Below are 23,596 nucleotides of genomic sequence, written 5' to 3'. Positions count from 1 at the left end.
GTAGATAGAGAAGGAGAGGAAGGGAGAGAGGGGGTGAGAAGTTTCACTGAAGCTCATAAAATAGACTTCATACCCCCCTTTGGGATGGAACAATCCCCATATTGAGATGCAGTACACAAACACAAAAACAACAACTAAAGTACAAACAAAGATAACAACAAAAAACAACACATCTAAAAATAAAATCAACATTCGTCCAGGTATGGTGTGTAGCACAGCGTATGAGCACAAGAGTATGTAAGAATTTGATAATAAGTCAATGTAGCGAAGCGGATGCAACAAAATAAAACACAATATTCTTGGCGTTGTATGTGGGCATCAGAAAAACCTGGTCGGGAAAAACCTCTGTGAGGAAAACCCAGATGGCGCATCCAGGGAAAAAGATGTCCCCATAACAAGGTGAAGAAGCGACAGGACGGACGGTCGAGGAATGGTCGGCACTGCAGCAGGGGTTCCAGTGGGTACTGCACCTTCACCGCATCCACATCTTACCTGAAGGCACCATGCTTATAACGGACACTTCAACCCAAGGTACTGTCCTACAAGTGCTCACAGCCATTGGTCGGTATCAGGGTGGTCATTTCCTGGCATAGGAGACAAAAGCAAGGGATCAGTTTCTGCAATATTTATTTGCTGCACCCCCACAGCCTTCAAAATTTTAGCACGGATGATTGGGGCCACACAACACCCAACCAACATAAGCACAATGAGGAACACTAAGAGGACGAGTCCAGCCTTAGCCAGAATTTCTCCCCATTTGCTGAGTTTCATTTTGGTTAATATGGTATACGTAAGGAACAAGAAGGTGCCTCGTGGTCCGCAAATCCTCCTGAAGGGGTGCCACGGTCTAGCCGTGCCGTGTGGAGCTGACATCCAAATGTGTGAGTGTGGTTGCAAACTACTTTCAAGTTTCAGGTTCAGGTTCGCTGCCTGGTTCACTTCCTGGTGTGGTCTCATCGAGGGTGGTGCTGACCCCTGTCCACCATAGAAAGCGCCTACAATGCTGGAACAACAAGCCTGATCCACGGGGGCCCCACCTTGCAACTCTCAGGACTTAAAGGATCTGCTGCTAACGTAGTGCCAGATACCACAGGACACCTTCAGAGGTCTTGTGGAGTCCATGCCTCAATGGGTCAGAGCTGTTTTGGTTGCACAAGCGGGAGCTACACAATATAGGCAGGTGATTTTGTCTGCCTGAAGCAAGCTGCCGCACCTCAGCCACCCACCAGCTCCAGCTCCGCACCTGACATGTTGGGGGTCCCCGCCGAGTACCTCGACTTCAGGGAAGTCTTCAGCAAGGCCAAGGCGACATCCCTTCCCCCGCACAGGCCGTACTATATCGCAGGACCTGGACCCGGGTCCGGTCCGCCCTCCTCCGAGCCGCTGGCCGCAACGCCTCTGCCGCCAACCGTCGCCGCTCCCAGGCCCCGGAGTACCAGCCGGGCCAGAAGGTCTGACTCTCCACCCGGGACCTCCCTCTTAAGGTGGAATCCAAAAAGGTGGCTCCTCGGTTCATCGGCCCGTTCATGATCGAGAAGGTCGTCAACCCGGTGGCAGTGCGGCTCAAGCTCCCCAGGTCCATGCGCATCCATCCCACCTTCCATGTGTCCAAAGTTAAGGAGAGTGCTCTGTCCCCTTGGCGACTCCCCCGCCTCCTCCGCGCTTCATTGACAGGGGTCACGTGAGGATCACGTGGCCCGTTAAGCGGAGGACATGGAGATGGACGGGGTCTCCGACAAGTACTTGCTTTGAATTGGTCGCATTAAAAATCATATACATTATTAGAGCAAGATACAGAAGAGACATCTGATTTCATTTCATTTTTAAGTTCTTTATCAGCATGGAAAAAGGTGCATTCTGAGTCAAAGGTAATCTTGCAGAAGGTATCCAGTTCTTCAGCATTAAGTAAAAGATATTCCTGTTCAATTGAAATTAATATTTGTTCCTGGTCAGAAAACAGGCTTTCATACATACTTCTGTTGTAGACTACCATTTATATATTACACAACATTTTACAATACAAACAGATATCCATGACACACATTATTGTTTACACAAATGAGTTTGCACTTTGGATTACTTTGGTCTTCAGGGGTCCACTGTGTAAGAGTATTAGAGTGCAGATATTGTTGTTTTATGTAAAACAGATTAAATGCCCGGTTCCTGTAAACCACTGCCTAATTATCAGTGATCACTGTCACTGCAACAGGAAAAGAGCTATGGCTTTCCTCCTGCCCATCCTACTTGCTGTGCTACTCTCTCTACTTGGAGGGCTTTACTTTTTAGGAGCATTCAGGCAACGGCGTCCAGGAGAACCTCCTTTGGACAAAGGTCCAATCCCCTGGCTTGGACATGGTTTGGAGTTTGGCAGGGACGCCTCAAAGTTCTTAGAGAGGATGAGGAAAAAACATGGGGACATTTTCACAGTGCAGCTCGGAGGGAAATACTTCACCTTCATGATGGATCCTCTTTCTTATGGTGCAGTTGTTAAGGAAGCTCGTGCTAAATTGGACTTCATAGGCATTAAAAAAATATTTGTCCTGAGAGCGCTTGATTATAAAATGATTGGCAATGCCGGCAATAATGCTGACGTTTTAAAGAGACACCTAATGGGAGATGGGCTGGATTTATTGACTGAAGCCATGATGTATCATTTGCAGAAGCTCATGCTACACAGTATTGGAACAGGAGAAGAACAGAAGACCTGGATCAAGGACAGACTCTTTATTTATTGCTACAATATTGTTTTTAGGGGAGGCTATCTGTCTCTGTTTGGTAATGCGCGACCTGAAACATCTGGGAGCACCGAGAAGGCCAATGAGATGGACAGACAACAATCAGACGAACTATTTACTGAGTTTTGTGAATTTGACCCATTGGTCGCAAAACAGGCGTTTGGCATCCTGAACCCCAGGGAGATGATGACGATGAAGAGGTTAAAGAAACTGATCTGGAATGAATTGTCTGTGCAGAAGATCAAGACTAAGAACAATGTAAGCGGATGGGTGACTGAAGCACACCAAATGAGGGCAGAGATTGGAATGAAGAAGTTCATGATAGATCGATACATGTTTGTATTGCTGTGGGCATCCCAGAGCAACACAGGGCCTTCTTCATTTTGGCTTCTACTTCACCTCTTGAAATATCCTGAAGCCATGACAGCTGTCAAGGACGAGGTCAATAAGGTTGTGAGAGAATCTGGTCAGGAAGTGAGGCGTGGTGGCCCTCTCATCAACCTGACCAGGGACATGCTGCAGAAAACACCAATCCTTGACAGTGTCATGGAGGAGACCTTCAGATTGACTGCAGCTCCGTTTCTTAACAGGGGTGTTCTGCAGGACATGACCCTCAAAATGGCTGACGGCCATGGGTATGGTCTTCGTAAGGGCGACTTTGTTTTACTCTTCCCATACACTTCTTTTCATACTGACCCAGAAATCCACCCTGATCCACACTTATTTAAATATGATCGCTTTCTCAACCCGGACGGCAGCAGGAAAACAGATTTTTACAAAGGAGGGAAGAAGCTGAAGTCAAGTACAATGCCTTGGGGAGCTGGGTCCAATTTGTGTCCTGGACGTTTATTTGCATCCAATGAGCTAAAACTGTTTGTGTTCCTCATGCTATTGTACTTTGACATGGAACTGACGAATCCTGATGAGGAAATTCCTCATCTTGATACCAGGCGGAGTGGTCTTGGTATTATGCATCCCATCAGAGATATGGATTTCAGATACAGACTTAGATTTTAAACTTTAAGGAATTACAGAACCTTAAATCTTAAGCCAATCAAAGAATCTTCAAGAAAAAGTATGCTATAACTCTTTATTATATTTGGGTGTGTAAATACTGCGGGCTGTTTACGGTTTGTGCATGGTTCTTCCCACGGTAGTAAAAATTATATAGAACAGTATCAAAATCAAATCATTTGTGTATTTGTGTCATAATGTGTTCTTTGGGATTTTTGATTGAGGTGTTCCCTGCAATGGCAAAAAAATACAAAAATGTGGAGATGGAATTTGTCCTGAAGTTCCTTTTGTTTTTTATTGTCTTTTAAGCATAAATAAACAATACAACAAGCATGTCAAATGCATTTCTGTATATTCAGGAGGTTTACCTGAATGATTAGTAAATATGGGGATGATGCAATTAATGTTCTTCTTAAGAACGGGCTCAATTATCAGGAGGATTGGGACATCAGTTCAGGGACGAATTGTGTTTGTTATATAATGATTTTTCATTTGAGTGACAGAAGTCAGGATATTTCAATGGATATGATCAACAGGGTGTGGGAAACAGGAAGGTAACCTGAAGAATAGAAGAGGCAGTGATTATACCAATACGAAAGCCAGCAAAGTACAACTGATAATATATCAAGCCCCTTTCCCACTTGCACTGAAAGCTGTAAATCCTCTGGATATGTTCTGTATTGGCATCCTGTGAGAAAAGGATCCAGTGTGGATCTCAATCTAGTATAATTTGGGAAAATGTCAGTACGACTGTGAGTGGACGTGTGTGGGAAGAAATTAGGCCATACAAAGTCATCATGTGTACAGATTCTAGCTCATCACCAATGAGCCAAGGAATAAGTCAGCCTCAGGCAGGGTGTAGTATTGTTCAAACATCAAATTAAAATCTCACTTTTAAGTGCAAATATACCTTTCTAATTTATTTATATGGTACTTGCAATTCCAAAATAAATTGCGATCATTGCAAAAAAAAAAAAGTATAATAATAAATGACCGACTGTTCTCACTCTCGTTCACTGGAAGTCGTCCTTCGCAAACCGTGCAGTAAACCAGCTGATCAAATCGAGAAGAATCGGATATATCTGACACTGATTGGCTGCTCATCAGTCATGGCCAACCAAGCTGAAAACTGGCCGATTGAAGTTAAACCTTTGGGTTGTGCTCCAGTACAACCCTGGTTTTACAAATGAAGAACGAGAAGTTCTAACTGGTGACCTCACTGACCAGCTTGTTTAAGAGCTCAATTTGTCAGAGGAAGTATGACAGTATGACCCAGTACATAAACTGGGTGGCGGGCCTTATGATGGGTGCCCGAGTGGCCCAATCACAGCCTGTCAGGCCAAGTTCAGACTTGGTTGGTTTAAAGGGGCTTTCAGGTTGTTCAGAGGAGCTTTCTGGAGACAGGTTAAAGTATAGTAAGAACTCTCATTCTTCATTCATAAAATCAGGGTTGTGGCACAATCTAAACATTTAAAAACGAATAAATGTTCACTATTTAATCGTATTGATTGATTGTTTTCTGAAATTGAATTACAATTGTATATATATATATATATATATATAATTATAATTTAACTGTTTTTTACTTCTTGAGTGGAGAAGACATTCAAGTGACATCAATCAATCACAATAAAATCCAAACAAACAAAATGTCGGGACATCATTCATTCACACAAATACATTAGAGGAGGTGCACAAACTCAGCAGTCTTGATAGCCTTCTTGTTTTTGGAGGAGAAAATAGTTTTCATGTATTGTTCGGTTTCATTTTCAAATATGATAAATAAGGGTTTAGTTATTAAATTTGGATTTGTGGGTATGGCATTTTGCGAAAAGAAAGATTAGGTTCATAATATAATATTATTTGATTTTTTTGGCGATTTCATTTATTGAAAACAAACAAAACATTTTTTAGGCATAAAGTGAAATCAGAGTCAATATTATCAATAATAAATCCACTCAAGTACTTCCATAGCCTTTTGGTATGGGTGCAGTGCTAAAAGACTTTTTTTTTTTTTCTGGGAGCACATTCTAGTATAATTTTAGGCTTATTTTTAAGGGACGATGATGTGTGCATGTTTTTGGTGGGGGTCCTTACTGACGTGAGGTGGAGGAAACCCCATGTGAGCACGGGGAGAACATGCAAACTCCACACAGAAAGGCTCCCATTTGGGAGATAACCCGTCCGGAGCACGGTGCCAACCACGCCCCCGGCGGGAATCGAAGCCAGGACCTTCTTGTTGTGAGGCAGCAGTGCAATGCCTCACAACAATGAGCCACCAACACCAACAATGAACAAAAATGGGGCGCGGCATTGAGGCTGAGGAGGTTCAATTGCCAATTCACGCCGTTTCACATCGAATATTTATTTTCAGATGACGTCCGTGCTAAAATGGACTCCACACTGCCTTCTAGCGCTTTGGCGCTCTATGTGCGTAATCACCCGCGCGGAACCATAAATACAAGCGCCATCGGAGACACCCTTGGCGTACCGACGGCGGCTGATCAACGAGTCTACGAATTCCGTGCCCCCGTGCACCGTCCCCCCCACGCTGGTTATAGTTGTTTTATTTGGAGGCCATCAAACACATGAACAGCCGTGTTCGATTCACACATATAAAAACATATTAATGATTTCCCTTATTTATAATTGTCATTGAAATGTTATCCCTGTGCATGTTGTAAATGTCTATCTGTTTGATCCTGTTATTGCAATGCACACTCGACTGCCATGGGGCAGCCCTGTTATTTTTTATTTACGTTTGCTCATTGAACCAAACAAAAAAACCCCAAAAACAACAACGTGCGGCCCGTGCCGCGTCGTGCATGGCAGCTTCACCCCTCCGCTTCATGCTTTCCGTGACCTTTTCGATATGACCAACCTAGGTTACCACAGGATCTTTAAGGCTGATGGCGAGGGGGCTCGTCTAGCTGCTGAGCGCCTGCATCGCCTTGCCCTCCTTAACGAATTAAAAAAAGAAAATACACCAGAGAACTCAACAATAAAGCTCGTATCAACAATTCAACCTTCTGGAAATTTTGGGAAATTGTACAAGTTCGCATGAACATACATCAAATCGGTATAACGTGTCGCGACTGTTGCCTTCTTCCACCATTCCGCTGATACAGACTGACGAGAAACACGTCTCGTCCATTGTGTACGACGCGCCATTGTCCTGGTATTGCGTAGATTGTTTAGTCTCACAACGAACCGCTAGGTGGCCATGCTGCTCAACAAATGAGAGGAAGCGGGTGGCTAATGCTCACTCTGCTAGTCAGCTTCGAGCCTGACGACATCTTTGGATCACGAATAGACATTAAGGCGTTGTCAGTGGTGGAAGAGGTACCCGAGTTCTCCTACTAATACCGCGACATAAGAGCAGAGATACCATGTCTTGCGAAGTGCAAGCATGTCGTATGTCTCTGTGGCGCAATCGGTTAGCGCGTTCGGCTGTTAACCGAAAGGTTGGTGGTTCGAGCCCACCCAGGGACGCGACATTTTGTGAACGAATTGTGCATAAGCTGCAGCAACCGGCTTGTGTCCGAGTGGCACCGCCTTCCTCCCTTTTAATACACAGAAGTAGATACTTGTAGCCCAAGCGAAAATATTATATATATAAGTATTGAAGTTCTACTAAATGTTCTGTTCATATGCCGTGAGACAAGACTACACATTATCCAGCTGTCGGAGTAGGATAGAGTGGCGATATGTGAGGAGTTTTTGGAAAACCACTAAATCAACAAAGTAGAGCCCAGGTATTGCCACACTGAGTCGAAGGTCGTCTTGCAGCAGACAGCACACAGTATAAAGGTTGCATGTGGAAGAGGGCCCTCAGTGAACTTCAGAAATCAGAATTTACACGCTCGTGTTGAATAATGTCTTTCACAGTGTGCCCTGAAATGAGACATTTACATTTCGTGTTATTTTACAGATTTCTTTATCCTATGAGACAAAATTGATGTTGAGCCTACAGCATATATACAGTGTGTGTGTCTTTCATGCTTTTGTATAGGCACTCTTTTACACTTGAATACAAATATATATATATATATATATATATATATATATATATATATATAAACAAATATTTTTTTAATTCGACAAACCTACTGAATGATCAAAATCATATTTTCATTTGAATTATTTTGGTTGTCTTTGCTTTGGACTTTGGGGTTCTCTATGTTCTACTTTTTGCCCTTTAAAAAAAAATCAGAAACAGATGGTGTGTTCAGTTCCCGTAAACCACTCCCATTTGAAAAGGGGTGGGTCACTTTGCTTTAACAGCCAACTAGTTGTGCTGAATTATCAGTGGTCACTATCACTGCAACAGGAAAACAGCTATGGCTTTCCTCCTGCCCATTCTACTTGCTGTGCTAGTCTCTCTACTTGGAGGGCTTTACTTTTTAGGAGCATTCAGGCAACGGCGTCCAGGTGAACCGCCTTTGGACAAAGGTCCAATCCCCTGGCTCGGACATGTTTTGGAGTTTCGCAGGGACACAGCAAAGTTCTTAGAGAGGATGAAGAAAAAACATGGGGACATTTTCACAGTACAGCTTGGAGGGAAATACTTCACCTTCATCATGGACCCTCATTCGTTTGGTGCAGTTGTTAAGGAAGTTCGTGCTAAATTGGACTTCCAAAACTTTGCAAAAAAGCTGGTGGAGAGAGTATTTGGTTATAAGGCTGTGAAAAATGACCATAAGATTCTTCAGATTTCAAGCAACAGACACCTAATGGGAGATGGGCTAGTTTTACTGACAGACGCCATGATGAATAATTTGCAGAAGCTGATGCTACACAGTATTGGAACAGAAGAAGAACAAAAGACCTGGATCGAGGACAGACTCTTCATGTACTGCTACAATATTGTTTTTAGGGGAGGCTATCTGTCGCTGTTTGGTAATGTGCCGTCTGAAACATCTGGGAGCACCGAGAAGGCCAATGAGATGGACAGACAACAATCAGACAAACTTTTCACTGAGTTTCGTAAATATGACCAACTCTTCCCTAGACTGGCCTACGGCGTCCTGCCACCCGCGGAGATGATGACGGCAAAGAGGCTAATGAAGCTGTTCTGGGATAAACTGTCTGTGCAGAAGATCAAGATTAAGGACAATGTAAGTGGTTGGGTGACTGACATGTACCAAATGAGGGCAGATAATGGAGTGAAGGAGTTCATGCAAGATCGATATATGTTTGTATTGCTGTGGGCATCCCAGGGCAACACAGGGCCTTCTTCATTTTGGATTCTCCTTTACCTTTTGAAACATCCTGAAGCCATGACAGCTGTCAAGGACGAGGTCGATAAGATTGTGAGAGAATCTGGTCAGGAAGTGAGGCGTGGTGGCCCTCTGATCAACCTGACCAGGGACATGCTGCAGAAAACACCAATCCTAGACAGTGCCTTGGAGGAGACCCTCAGATTGACTGCAGCTCCTGTTCTTACGAGAGCTGTTCTCCAGGACATGACCCTCAAAATGGCTGATGGCAGTGGGTATCGTATTCGTGAGAACGACTTAGTTTCACTCTTCCCATACACTGCTTTTCATATTGACCCAGAAATCCACCCTGATCCACACTCATTCAAATATGATCGCTTTCTCAACCCGGACGGCAGCAGGAAAACTGATTTTTACAAAGGAGGGAAGAAGCTGAAGTATAGCACAATGCCTTGGGGAGCTGGGATCAGTATGTGTCCTGGACGTTTCTTTGCCACCAATGAGCTGAAGCAGTTTGTTTTCCTCATGCTATTGTATTTTGACATGGAACTGACAAATCCTGATGAGGAAATACCTGATATTGATACCACACGGTGGGGTTTTGGAACTATGCAGCCCAACAGAGATATGTATTTCAGATACAGACTTAGACTTTAAACTGCAAAGTTTTATAAATGAAGAAATTACAGAACCTTATATATGAGCAATCAAACAGTCTTTGAATAAACTTAAAGAAAAAGTATTATAAAAGGTAGTTTGGGAAAGGTAGTTTTACAATGATATCAATTTTTGTATTTATAAATACATAGAAATTTAAAATGATGAATCCCTATGTGACAACCAGATAGACACATACCATATAGCGAAAATGCCTGCAGCAACTTGAGTATGACTCCAGCCTGCAGTCATTTTTTGCTTCCTCTCTCTACCCCCTATTTCCTGTCACTCTCTACAATAAATAAAAAGTTCCCAAACAACCTTAAAATGAGAATGGTTAGTCCTTCTGCATCCAATGAACCTGGAAAAATCAGACCATCTACTTGGAAGAGTGCAAAGGGAGATAAAAATACTTTACTAAATTGTTAATATAATAATGTCATCTTTGCAATTTGTTTTTTGTTTTTTGTTTTGTACATGAGGTAATATCTGCAAAGGGGGGAAAAATGCACCATTAGTCAGGTTTGATCATTGTATTTCCTTTACGTGTTATTTGTCCTGAGGTCCCTATTTTTTTATCTTTTCTTTTTTTTTAATCTTTAAAACATAACCACATAATTCCCATGTCAAAGGCATCTTTACAAATGAGCATAAATAACAATTGGAAAACTCAACAACGCTGTCAGCAGACCTCTGGAACACCTCTTTTTTTTAATTGCATACGTCCCAAGGATATCTTATCTTGTGATGGACGCTATAAAAGCAACAGTGATTGGATGGACATTGCTCTATGTACTACAATATTGGACATATTGAATTTTCTGTTCTGACTTCACTTACTGCCATTTATTTTGTAAATCAAGTAGTCTTTCACAAATGTGTCTCTACCAGGGTCTTATTTCAGTTCAGAGCTAGCCTTGTGAGAGATAGACTTTGAGTACATGATGTATCTTGTTTCCTCAGTTTCTTACTTGTATGCAGGGGCGTTGCCAGAATTTTGGGGCCCCATGAAAAAAAAAACCTACCGGGCCCCTAACATAGAAATCAGAATGTTTCCGATTAAAATAACATACTGAACAATATGTGTTAAATGTACTACAATAAGCTTCTGCTGCTCTTTACTACAATTGTGCAGATTCTAGTTTCCCCCTTCATCCTTTTCCTATATTAACAGTATTGCAAACTTTTTTAGTTCCTAATGTTAACAAAAGCTGCCTGTGTCATGAGATTTTAACGATGCTTTATTATAAATAATTACACAATTGGTGACTTATTTTTAATATATGGTATTGTAGTCAGTATTAATGAAGAAATTACCAATGATCCATGTTTCAGATAAAAGTTAAAGTTGGTAAAATTATAACCAATTCTAATAAACAAGGCTTACCCTCTTATGCCCTATGCATAATTACTAAATACATTCCTAAACAACATACTCAAAATTAAAAAAAAATCCTGAACTATGTGAACTGCAGGCATAAATGTGGTACCTACCTACAAGCATCTGTGACACTGCAAATGTAGTGTCAAGACATTATGTGGGCATCCCTGAGTAAATTCAACAGGAGATAAACCATAGCAGAAAACACTCTGAAACAGTATTTTGCCCATCCCCGGCATTTGCTCTTGTGTTTGTTCCCTGTCAACAAAACTCAGAGGTTACACTGCACCAAGAGCCAGGCGTTGTCTTCTTGTGGGCAATCTCATTTATATTCTCTTTAAGTTACATTTTCTAGCTAACTGGTTTTCAGTTGAAAGGCAAGGCTGTTCAACCTGTCTTGACACATTGCAGATCTTAGATAGTTCTTTGTTAGTTTCAGCTTTCTGAAAGCATGTTCACCTCCAGCAGCTGTTACAGGCATTGTACAAAATATTCGCAGTGCAATGCACAACTCTCCAAAAATGCTCTGTAGCTGCATCTTGTAGATGGCATTTAGGAGCTCTATAGGAGAAAGACCATCTGAAAAACTGTCACCATATATCTTCTTTAGATGTCACACCTAATTTTCAAATCCGTCTGTGAGATCTTTGGAGTACTTGTTTCTCAATTTTTGGCAAGATACATGAATTTGGTTTTCAGTCATTTTCCTAAATGTACATATTGGTGAAAACTCCTCGCACATACAGTAGCTGCAATATAGTGGAACCGCATGTCTAAATTACTGATTACTAGCCAGAGACACATAAAACATGGTGTTGCAAAATCCAGTGTCTGACTTCTGTTCATTTGCATTGTCATCTTCAGTCTCATCGGGGAAACATTTTCTTTTTTTTCTGGCATCTCCTCTGTTCACTGTGAAAATGATTATTTACACTCATTTCATTTGCCATCGTGGAGGCTTCCTGTAATGCCTTAATGGGAGCTGCTTCAGTGTCCACAGAAATATTTTGTGACTGAATGAATTAGGCTTCTATTCTCAATACACTGCAAAATGTTTACCCAGAAATTGAGCAGGAAGATTGCCTTGAAAGACATGAGGAAGCTTTTCCGACTTTTTGCCTCAGATTTGGCTTTGTTTGTCAAGCTGCACGTAGCAAGAAGCATGTCTAGGGCCTTGATGATAGCCGAGTTGCCACTGGTCGGACCGCAACAATACGCACACTCCAACGTGTGTCTGAAAGGCCGTTAAGACAGTAGCCAGTCTTTTCCTTGAGAATGGCCCATCGCTCTGGGCTGGCTCTGAAGAGATTGTAAAGATGATTCAGATCAAAAGTTGATACTTACATAGAAAAATAATAATATTAATAAAAATAAAAAAGGTTGATACTTCTGGGGACGACTGAGCTGCATGTACACCCACAAGATTAAGAATATGGGAGGCACAAGGTGAGTATGTGGCCAGTGGATTCTTTTGTAGTATGTGTACTTGAACTACTTTCACTTTCCCTGACATATTCGCACAATTATCATAGCCTTACCACGGCAATCTGCTATGTCTATACCATGACCTTCCAATGCCCTCAAAATCATTTCAGAAATGTCATTGCCTGTCTTTCGAGCAGTCTTTAAATTCAAGAAAACGTTCAATAATTTCCCATTCACCTGTTCCCTGAACTTTATCTTTGTATACATATCTCACCAATAATACATTTTGCTCAATATGGGAAATGTCTGGAGTTGCATCACATATAACCGAGTAATAGATTGCATCTTCTCTTTCATAAAGTAATGTCTTCATAACCCTTTGACCACATATTCCTATGAACTCGTTTTGGCTCTCAGGGCTGAGGTAATGAGTCAGTCGTGCTCATTTATTTTTGTTCCTGGCTTTCTGTAAGTACTCACGTAATAATGGGTCATAATTTGACAACAGTTCAAGTAAGCCTAGGTATTGTCCATTGTGCACATCATCAAGATTGAGTGATTTCTCCCGGAATGGCAGATTCCTAGCTGCTAAGTACAATGTCACATCCAAAATACTTTCTACAAGTGCTCTGTTTTTATCAATTTCTGATTGGATTTGTTTCTGCAGTTGACTCTCTATACCTGTTGCTGTTGTTAAGGTATGCTGCAGATTTTTCCATTTCCAGTAACAGTTCTTGTGAGACACACCATCCTCATGCTCTGGTAGTTTGTCATACATTCTCCACCATTTCACCGATGATATATTATAGCCATCCTATCAATTCAGAGAACTGGGTGATGGTTTACTTTGCTCATGAGAAGAAAAAACACATGGTATGCAATATAATTCCTTTACACTCTTACTATAAATAAGCCGGTCTCTCTGTACCTTTTCTCTTCCGTTTGCTGACTTAATGTACTGTAAATAGTTGGGGAATGGCTTGCCTTCTGAGTCTGGGGGCATGATTCTATACAGATCTCATCACTCATCCCACCTGTTGGCTAGCCTGCGAACAATTGCTTCTTTTTCACGGTCTTGTACTTTCACTGGCCACAGCGCTGGATCATCTAAAACGTCATCTTCCTCACTTGGAATCTGTCCATACTCTTCCTTCCCCTTATTACCTGCTTGTTCAATCTCTTCTGTCACTCCTTCATTGGCACTGCTGCTACTCATTAACCCCTCTTCTTCCTCCCTGCTCTCCTCTGCATCAGTTTGTCTGACAGCTTTCTGCTGAGACCCTGCATACCTGGGGCACTAGGGATTGAGTAAACAAAGGGAATTTTAGGTTTAATGTTCGCTCCTACAAAAGGTTACAAAAGAAAAATCTATGACTGAAAGAAAACTTTTTAATAGTATACATATCCAATAGCATACAAATTTAAGTGTGTCTAAGTCATCATGTGCCTAGCTTTACAATTTAACGATGATCTAGTTATGCTTCTGCTGCTACAAAACAACTGCCTCACCTCCAAGGTCTGCTGTTTGGGGAAGATTGGACCAGGAGAAAGATTGGACCAGACTGGAAGGACCGTGTCCTTCCCAATGGGCTGGAACCTCCGGACCAAAGGCGGTTGGTGGCCCTTGTCCCGCACACAGCACCTGTTATTCCCAGGCTGTCTCCCATCCAAGTACTAACCAGGACCGACGCTGTTTAGCTTCCGAGATGGGACTTCATGTAGTAGACACACGTTGGGATTTTTGTCGACTACAGCAGTAGTAGAAGAATCTACAGTATGGACAGGTAGGTTTTTATTTTAGTCTAGCTAGCGAACAAATATCTTGCAAATATTGGGGAATAGTTATAATAATATGTAAATAATAACTAATTAGCTAGCCATGGCTGGTAGCGTTAGTGTAACAATATTATGTCACGATATATCTAACTCTATGTAATCACATAAACATATATGCACACACATAATGAAGCACACCACCTCATATAACCCCAGTAACATATCTTTATTTTCAGCACACAGTGTAAATTCCCAGAGACAGTCCAGACTGTCAGACTATCAGTGTCACCGCGACGCAGCTGCGGAGAGCGGGAACGACATCCACTCCTTCGCGTGTCACGGAGCTTGCGTTATCTTGAACGCGTACGAATGTGTGACGCCAAACTGACCATGTGACCATGTGACCCACCGCAGCAAAACCCGCCGTCTCGCACATTTCTAAAATCGCTGAAGGATGATATGATTTCTTTACCAAATGCTAAGTAGTTAATATAATGTTGCATAATAACGTGTTGTCATGGCATGCGTTCAAATGAAATGCTTGCTGCGATAGGCCAGTTGTGAGAAAAAAATTAATATATACATATACTATAACTATAACATACTACATATAACTATACTACTATAACTATAACTATAACATTACAGACTGAACTAAAACTCTGTGTGTGTGTGTGTGTGCGTGTGTGTGTGTGTGTGTATTCTACAGTATACGTTACATGAATGAATGTATGTATATACATTACTATCATTGATATTGTGGGTAATTATGAAACACAGTTTCATTGATCAGTCAGAGCCAAAATTAAAACATGTATAGAGACGCTGGGTGTAACTACGCAACTAGTTCGAAACTGGCACTGAAGCGGTTAATCTGGCGCACACACAGCGGGGAGTCTGGAAGTAGACGCTCGGGGGAAGGGAATAGCAAAGGAGGGGCTGCCCCGCAAGGGTGGTGTGTCGTTGGTAACAAAAGAATGAGCGGGGGAAAGTTCTAGCGGACCCCTGGGTTAAATTGCTGCTAGACGAGACACGCGGCTTAGGACTCCCTACGTCGACGTATAACGTTTATTTTTCTTGGTAGATTCTCAAAATCGTCCAATAAACTCTCCGTCGCCCAGAGTTCCAGTTTCAGCGCATCATTCCGGATTTCGACATTGTGAACACGACAGAGTCTCGCTTTCTATTGTGATAGAGAAATGCGAGAAATACTGGTGGACACGTTCACGTTCAGAGCCCTAGATTGACCTTTTTGGGGACATTTTATGAAACAATTGATAAAGCTTGGAAAATCTTTCATATTGACTGTGAACAGAAAGGTGGGACAAAATGCTTTGTCGTGGGGTGATTTTAAATCGGACATTTTATTCACACTGCAACATTGATCATTTTTTTAAGCAATCGCGCTCCATATGTTGTAAAGATTATCAAAGGCGGGCAAGTGTCGCATTTTCCCAACTTTTACACGAAAAAAATAATATTCTAACCAGATTGATGTGTTCAACTTGTGAAGAATAAAAACCGTTATTATTTTATGAAACAATTATTATTATTATTATTATTATTATTATTATTATTAGTATGCGCAACTAAAAATTATCTCCTCCCAAGAAAGAAATGTAACGTCATTTTGTGAGTATGTGGACAAAATTGCCTACATTTTGATTTTAATTATCATTATTTTTGTTATTATTGTTAAGTTTGTTATTATTATTATTATTATTATAATTATTATTATTAATAATAATAATAATAATAATTAAAAAAATAAAAATAATAATAATAACAATAATAATAATAATAATAATAATAATAATAAATTAACTGGAGCCATCAAAGCCAACGCTTTAACGCGGTACATTTTTGCCGCAGCTTATTTCTTTGACGCCGCTACAGCATTTTCCGAGTTTGACCCAAACGCACCACTTTCCCATTTCTACGTTTGACGATGGCTCTCTGACTACAATACTTTTAAACACAAAGATGGACAAAGATGTCAGTGAACTCGTTGTGGAAGTCTTCATCTTCTTTCGGTTTCAAAACTCTACTCTCGTCAGCTAACGTGGGGGGGGGGGGGGACCTCAAGACCCGCCCTCCATAGCGTCGAATCTGTGAGGCAGGTGGTGGTATTTATTCATTTCAGGGGATTTTTACTTCATACTTCCACTTTTATTTACGTCATGACAATTGTACAGTGGAAGCGCTCATTACGAGTTTAATTCGTTCCATGACCGAGCTCGTTTTACACATTATCTTCCCCCATTGAAATTCATTGAAATATAATGAATCCGTTCCCAGTCCCAAAAATCACCCCCAAAAAAAAATCATTGTTATGGGTTTTAAAACAGAAAATGTGTAGTTGCACAACACGCGTTCCCTTCTCATGTTTATCAAGGGAAAAAAAACCCCACCAAACTATGAGAAAAACACCGGGGAAAACACAATAGGCAATGCTTCCACAACGAGATATCCGCGTGAACTGAGCGTTTGTGTGCGGGGCCGTGCGGTCGCTGTATGAACCCGACTCGTAATGCGGATTTCCACCCGTAAAACACGACACAACTTTGCACGAGTCCTCGGCTCGTGGAACAAATGACCAGGAAAGCCCCAACGGACGCCGGGTCCGGAAGCGGACCTGTCACTCCCGCTGCCGGGGAACGGACTTTGGGGCCTCTCCCCACAGGCGTCACGCCAGTGGGATGGCCCTCGCACCGTGCTGCACCAGCTGTCGGATGACGAGGGTGCGGCCGCCCGTTCGAGCGGAACCGGGTGGTGGCACCCCACCGCGACCGGCTCGATCCCTACACGGCCGCTGACTCTAAACGAGGTGGTGTCGGGAGCTGGGGACCATCCCCGAGCAACCATCACTGCTGGGTAGGAGAGCGCCAACGGCAGCGCGGCGTTCCCGCTCGCTGTCGGCCCTGAACCTGTGAGATCAGGGCCCCATTCATTTGCATTTAGGGATTGGAAATGTGGTATTGCGAAATAAAATTGCCATCAAATAAATAAAAGTTGCATTATAAAATGAAAGTCCACTTAAATAAATGTTTAATTATGGGACAAAAAATCCCTGAAATAAAATTATTTTGTAAAACGTCCTTTTGAAAATTAAAAACTTTGTAACTATATTTACCCATTTATATATTTACATATAAATACTAGGCTCATCCAGATCCTGTTAAACTTCCTGCCTGCTTAAAACACGACAGATATAAAAAAAACCCCCACTAAATTCTTAAATGATCAGTTGATAAAGTTTGGCATTAACAGTGACACATTGATGCTAAGCTGTGTATATACTTAGACGTTGAACTATCTCAATAAAATGGAACAATGGCTTCAGTGTTTCGTAATGTTTGAAAGAACATTATAAAAGTTGTTGTTTGAACCTGAAACTGCATGACCTTAACTTTCAATCGGGGCAATTTGAGCCGGGAGAAAGTTCTTTGTTATTTTATTGCCACACTTGAAATAATGAATAATGATATCTTTTCATCATTCTAGGAGCATCAAGTGGCAACCAGAGCTAGGTTTGTGGACTGTCAAAGGATGCAAAAACAACACATTCATACCAATATATAGCATTTTTAATTGAAAACAGATAAAGGTAAAGATCGATCTGGTACATCAGCTGAAAACATGACTGACATCCTCTATTTCCTCATGATAGTGGAATATTTACACAAGTCCCAACTTTTTATCACAAAAAGCTGACACTTCAGATTGTTTAATGTGATCTAGCAGAGGTAATTGGCACATTTTCTTTATTGTTTGGAATTGAGATGAAGACAATGTACATTGTTTATAAGTTTGCACAGCATTAACTTTTTTCTTTTTATCCCCTTCCCTTAATCTGTGACCTATTGCAATTTTCTATTTGTTCATGTCTGTTTTCATAGTGGTGGTTTAGTTTAAATGCTCAAATAACAATTATTGAGAATTATTGGTTCATTATAGGTCCATGATGTCCGAACTGTTCAGGGCCAGGTCCTATTTGAGAATGTCAGATTCCATGTGATTTTTACTGTTCACCTTGCTCTAACAACCAATCTTATGAGTCACATAAGGGAAAGAAAAAAAAAATCAGATCTGGGGAAATTTGAATGTAGCCTTTTAAAACTACAATATGCAGGATCATTTCACAAATACACTGATCTGAATCATTAGGTTTGGTTTCAACAACACAAAAAATGTATCTTTAAGGAATTCAGTACAAACAACCATTCAACATGACATGGAAAAAAGTTTAAATTTGGAATAGATTGCAGATTTTTATTGCCATTTTCAATTATTTGTTTAAAACACAGAGCTATGCAAAGATGATATGCAAAGCCTCACAATAAATGTCCTTTTATACACTATAACGACACTTTAAAAACAAAAAGCATAAGGTGCATATAAGTTTCACTGAGCAAAGATTCCTTAAAATGATTACTGCAAATATCACAGCTACAAGCTCAAACAAGTGTTTAATTTCAGGAGAAACTAGAAAGACTACCTGTCCACACACTGTACCTGCAACTGGTGTTAATGTTTAGAAGCACACCATGCCTGGTGACACTTTCATTTGAATATAATCATATTAAAAAATGATCAAAATACCAAGTTGTTAGTGATTTTGAAATGACTTGATTTCCCTAGTTCTACATAGGTGTCATTTTGAGAACAAAATAAAAAATATAATTTAACACTGTCGCCACACATCTCAGTCAACACCTCACACAGTAACAGAACCATGTGTGTATCTGTCCCTTTAAGATTTTTAAACCTTACCGAAGGGATGTCATGTTCCCTCTGTCATTAAAATGTTAAGAATATTTGGGCATCAAATAAAATAAACAAGAAAAAATGTATCATCAATAATTTATACCTTCGTACAGTACAGGGAGTTGTAGAAGGGTGTGTGCATATAAAAGTATGACGTCTATAAAAAGTCTTCTCAATCACCTTAATAGGCGGCAATATTTAGGGCCATTCAATATCAAGATAGTCCATGTTCACTTGTGGTCCAGGGATTTTTGTTGTTCTTCTCTTGGCTTCACAATGTAATCTCTGTACATTGAATAAAGGACACCTAGAAAAGACACAAAAGTATATTAACTTACATGGACATTGCAAGGCTGGCCGCTAATAAAATAGAGCGCTCACTTCCTACTTTGGGCGTGAGATACAGTTAACTGTGTGTATTTGTGATGTGGTGAGCAGCCACACCTGACCTGGATCTAGGTGATTGGGATCAGGGTGGCTGCATACCTGTTACAAGTTTGTCTAGTGAGCAACAGGTTAAAACCCCCATTACCACACTCAGGATAGGAGCCTGTGTCATGACATCAGTTAAATAGCCCACTCTCTACATTAAACTGGTGTTTAGACCCCCCACCCACCCCCCCAACGTCTGTGTCCGGAGGGCCCTGAAAACGCCACTTAGGAGGCGAAACTGCCACAGTATTCTCAAATCACTTGTTGTAATACACACCAGCCTCTTTTGCAAAGGCTCTTAGCTCTGTTATATGTACTCTGTACACTTTCACTGATTTCACCTTATTAGGGATGCAACGGTAAAGTGGGCTCACGGTTCGGTATGTATCACGGTTTTGGGGCCATGTTAATGGTACTGTTTCAGTGGCTTTATGTTTAATCAAAGAAGTTAACAGGTGTAAAATGTTAAGATAGTAGTCTGCTATAAATACCAAGTTTAATGCTCTGCGTGTATTACTGTGGGGGGAGACGGATTCAAGTTCACTAGTAGGTTGATATAACTTGCATAAGTTCATCTGATTGGAGGGGAGGTGTCCAGGAGAGTGGATAATTCAAATATAATATATATATATATATATATATATATATATATATATATATATATATATATATATATATATATATATATATATATATATATATATATATATGTGTAATACCATGGGTCACGTGTGCGTATTTAATGGCAGGAGGCGTAACGAACAGTTAAATAACATACCGTGTACCACTGAATCCCTAATCGGTACACTAAAATCGAATGAAAAAATTGCAGCGAGAAATTAGCAATCCAGTTGCTGAATATTTACTCATTAGATCTACAAGGCCTAATTTAAATGTACGTTCTGACGGTGGTTGAAGTTCTCCAGGCTTGTGGGACACACAAGACACTGTGATGCAGGGATTTTGTGTCATGTTAATGTTGGAAAATAAACGAAATAAAAACATCTACAATAAAAAAATGTTTTATTGGTTTTGTTTGGAGAAACAGTGGCTGGGATGGAGCCGATTAACATATAAAGAAATACGGTACAAGCTGATATCAGCTCGTGCAGAGTAGAAAAAAAACCTTTAAAAAAACAGCGTTCAGAGCCTCAAAGCCTGAGCGTTTTGTTCACAGCGATTACTTTGTTCTTAGTTTACCTCATTATTAGACACTTTGGCAACGTCTAAACTGAACACCCGACATTATAACTGTGTGTGTGTGTGTGTGTGTGTATATATATATATATGTGTTTAGGACTACAATTATATACCTTGATATTAGGAATGAGGAAAAAGGAAAAAAGACAAAGGCTCTGTTAACTAAAATGTATTAAGTATTGCATGGCAAACAGAGAGCATTAAGTGCAGGGTCATAATTTAGCATTATGCTTTTCTACATGTTGGCATCAAGGTATATTTTATTTCCACAATGCATTTGAAATCCACCAGTGGGAAAAAATTTGGTTAACTTCATGAATAAATACTTAAGAAGGCCACCTACAATAGTCATGTGGACAGTGGCTGAAATGAAAGTGGAAGCATCACAGCTTTCTCCTCCGGTGTTGTCTAAGGTTTGTTCTAATATGGCTTCTTCCTCTTCCTCCAAACGTAATAAGGTTGAACTGCTATTAACAACACAACTTGATGAACCGATTCCTCAAAAACATAAACAGTGGACATCCTATCTAGATACAAGATAGATGATGTCATTTCAATACATACCGACAGTCATGGCTCCAACCACAAAGCCTTGTGCGGCAACACGCATGTGGATCAGGTGGACTGACATCTTTGTGTCACCACGACTCTTCATCTTTAAAAGCCTGTACCCGACGATGGCAAAGAACCCAGCCATTCCTATGATGAGATAAGAGGAGAGTGATGAGACATTGAAAAGAAGCAGAAGTTTCTCACGTACATGGACTTGGCAAGTAATTTTTGAGGGAGAATGATCTCCAAGTGGATTTAGGAAGCAACAGTACTTGTGTGAAGCAGGTAATGTACTTTTTATCCCAGTTACACGTTAACCGTCTCTTTAAAATACATCCTAACATTGTTTTCATTTGGCCACATCTCTCCTTCCCATTCCTCAGTGATGTAAGGACTTTTACAACCGACCAAAAGCAACTGGTATGTGGTGGGGGCTTGTCATCGTCACATGATAACCTCTGTGAAATACTCATGGTGGAAATTGGTGGGTGTTGCAGCTTGGTAGCCAACTCAGCCATTTTGAGCTGGTTTTATGTTCCTTCCTGGTACAATAGGCACACCGCATCCGGCTCTGATTAAGATATTTGACGTCGGTAAGCAAGACTAGATGAGACCAAGAAATTAACTGTAAATTACCTTTAAGCCAAGTGTGATGTTACTATTGTAGATAGCGATTATTTTTTCTTCACTTTACACTTTTCTCTCTCTCTCTCTCTCTCTCTCTCTCACACACACACACACACACACACACACACACACACACACACACACACACACACACACACACACACACACACACACACACACACACACACACACACACACACGTCATTTTCTTTACAATACAAATCTGAGAGCTCAGACCAACTCACCAACTGGGACAAATGGATTCTCCTTTGCCTTTCGCAGAAACTTGGACTCATTTTCTTGATAATCCGCCATTTTGACTCAATACCTGAACAACGACGGACTGCGTTAGGACACCATGTTAGCATACGATCGGTTTATATAGCTACGTAGCTCGATGTAGGAGTCGGCACGTTGTGAAACAAGAACTATTACTGTCACACATCCTGAACTATCAAGGCCAAAACCCTGGCAATGTTACACAGAACATACACAGGAGCAACAGATAGTGTAGCTGGAGAAAGGGCTTGTAACAGGATAAATAAAAAAAAAAAAAAAGATTTCAATCGAGCATTACCTCTGTGAAGGTTGTTTTCGCTTCGTGCCGGTATGATCTCGGCTTCCGTGCGGACGCGCAGTAAGGCGGAAGTAGATGTGATGTAACTTTTTGCACGTAACAGTGTGACGTCGGCATAACGGGTTGGCTGGGTGACGCACGATCACCCGACCTACGGTAACAGTCAGTTGAATAACGGCGGAAAGGGTTGGGCGTCAAGATAAGATTAAGAGGCTAAAGGTATTCCTCAGCGTTCTGGAGACTGACTCTCCGACTCTGATTAAAGTAGACAATAACCCAGATGTATAACCCACCAAGGTATTATAATGAATAATTATTAATGATCGTATTGTTAATTATTGATAACACTTAAAAAATATATACTACGTATCCTATATAATTTCGCCAGAAATGTAGTATGAGAGAGACAGGCACACAAAGGCAGTACAGTATTTAAGGTGGTTATGTTGTTTTTGTTTAACCACTAACCACACGCTCATTCAGTTCATGTGGTGGTTTCTGAACGGCATCAAAACAAAACAATTTCCACGTGGTTTCTGAACGACATTCTTCACGGTTTTACACACTTTCCTTAGCGAGGGTCACTCCAGCGTTCTCTGCGGAAGACGTCCCACCTTTAATGTGTTCTTGCTTCCGTGAGGGAAACCGTGGACCTGTTCAGCATGTGACGCATTGTTTGGCAGCATGTGAATTATACGAGCGGTTAGTAATCATAAACGTTAGGCGTGTTTTAAAATAATAATAATTAAAAAAAAAAAAAAAAACAGTTCAAAGGGAACTGTGTTTGCCGTTTGACTTTGTGCGCTGTCGTGTCTCGTACCCTGAATATTTTACCTAGTTCTGACCGCCGTGACCGGTGAAGCAACTTCTTCTTCGGGGTTTAACGGCGGCTTGTATCTTTTGTGTTGCACTACTCTGCCACCCTTCCGGAGTTAGTTAACTCCTGCAGTGTCTGGTTTGTCAAATTCTTCTCATCTTGTCCTCTGACCAGACACTTCCTGCCTTGTCCACTTGTCCTCCCTCTTCCCTCCATCATACCCTTTCTCTCTGAAGGATGTTTTCTGCGGTTAAGAAGTACATGTACTGTTTCTGGTACCTGACAGTGTTCACATAGACCAGTCGGCTGTGTCCCTATAATGCGGAGCGTCCTGTTCAGGTCACTGTGTCCTATTCCTGATCTGGTTATTGCTACCTCCTCTTTTCTATTTCCTTCCCTATTCAAATGAATGAATGA

General features: G+C 41.1%; 3 protein-coding genes across 3 annotated transcripts; 2 read left to right on the top strand and 1 right to left on the bottom strand.

Moving 5' to 3' along the window:
• Positions 1–2,219: 2,219 nt before the first annotated feature.
• LOC307238015 (7-alpha-hydroxycholest-4-en-3-one 12-alpha-hydroxylase-like) lies at positions 2,220–3,752 on the top strand (the record flags this gene model as incomplete). The annotated part of the gene is made up of 1 exon (XM_080010857.1): positions 2,220–3,752. The coding sequence occupies one exon, from the start codon at positions 2,220–2,222 to the stop codon at positions 3,750–3,752; it is 1,533 nt and encodes a 510-aa protein (XP_079866983.1).
• A 4,229-nt stretch (positions 3,753–7,981) lies between these two features.
• LOC307238014 (5-beta-cholestane-3-alpha,7-alpha-diol 12-alpha-hydroxylase-like) lies at positions 7,982–11,653 on the top strand. Its single transcript, XM_080010856.1, has one exon. The coding sequence runs from the start codon at positions 8,090–8,092 to the stop codon at positions 9,623–9,625; it is 1,536 nt and encodes a 511-aa protein (XP_079866982.1). The 5' UTR covers positions 7,982–8,089; the 3' UTR covers positions 9,626–11,653.
• A 6,123-nt stretch (positions 11,654–17,776) lies between these two features.
• Positions 17,777–22,446, bottom strand: higd1a (HIG1 hypoxia inducible domain family, member 1A). Its single transcript, XM_080011007.1, has 4 exons — positions 22,363–22,446; positions 22,031–22,113; positions 21,171–21,305; positions 17,777–19,281 (listed from the first exon to the last, which is right to left on the bottom strand). Exons 2-4 carry the CDS (start codon positions 22,098–22,100, stop codon positions 19,205–19,207), a joined length of 282 nt encoding a protein of 93 aa, XP_079867133.1. The 5' UTR covers positions 22,101–22,113; positions 22,363–22,446; the 3' UTR covers positions 17,777–19,204.
• Positions 22,447–23,596: the final 1,150 nt, after the last annotated feature.

The sequence above is a fragment of the Zeus faber genome (assembly GCF_960531495.2).
Source record: "Zeus faber genome assembly, chromosome: 12".
NCBI classification, from domain to species: domain Eukaryota; kingdom Metazoa; phylum Chordata; class Actinopteri; order Zeiformes; family Zeidae; genus Zeus; species Zeus faber.
This window is presented reverse-complemented; position numbering and strand designations above follow the sequence as displayed.

What these genes read in the sequence shown, in the direction of transcription:
- LOC307238014 (XM_080010856.1), top strand. Translation starts at nt 8,090, where the DNA reads ATGGCTTTCCTCCTGCCCATTCTACTTGCTGTGCTAGTCTCTCTACTT.
- higd1a (XM_080011007.1), bottom strand. Translation starts at nt 22,100, where the DNA reads ATGGCGGATTATCAAGAAAATGAGTCCAAGTTTCTGCGAAAGGCAAAG. An exon ending in GAATCCATTTGTCCCAGTTG is followed by an intron (nt 21,306 to 22,030) that starts GTGAGTTGGTCT and finishes ATCTCATCATAG; the next exon opens with GAATGGCTGGGTTCTTTGCC. An exon ending in GGTTGGAGCCATGACTGTCG is followed by an intron (nt 19,282 to 21,170) that starts GTATGTATTGAA and finishes TGTCTTTTCTAG; the next exon opens with GTGTCCTTTATTCAATGTAC.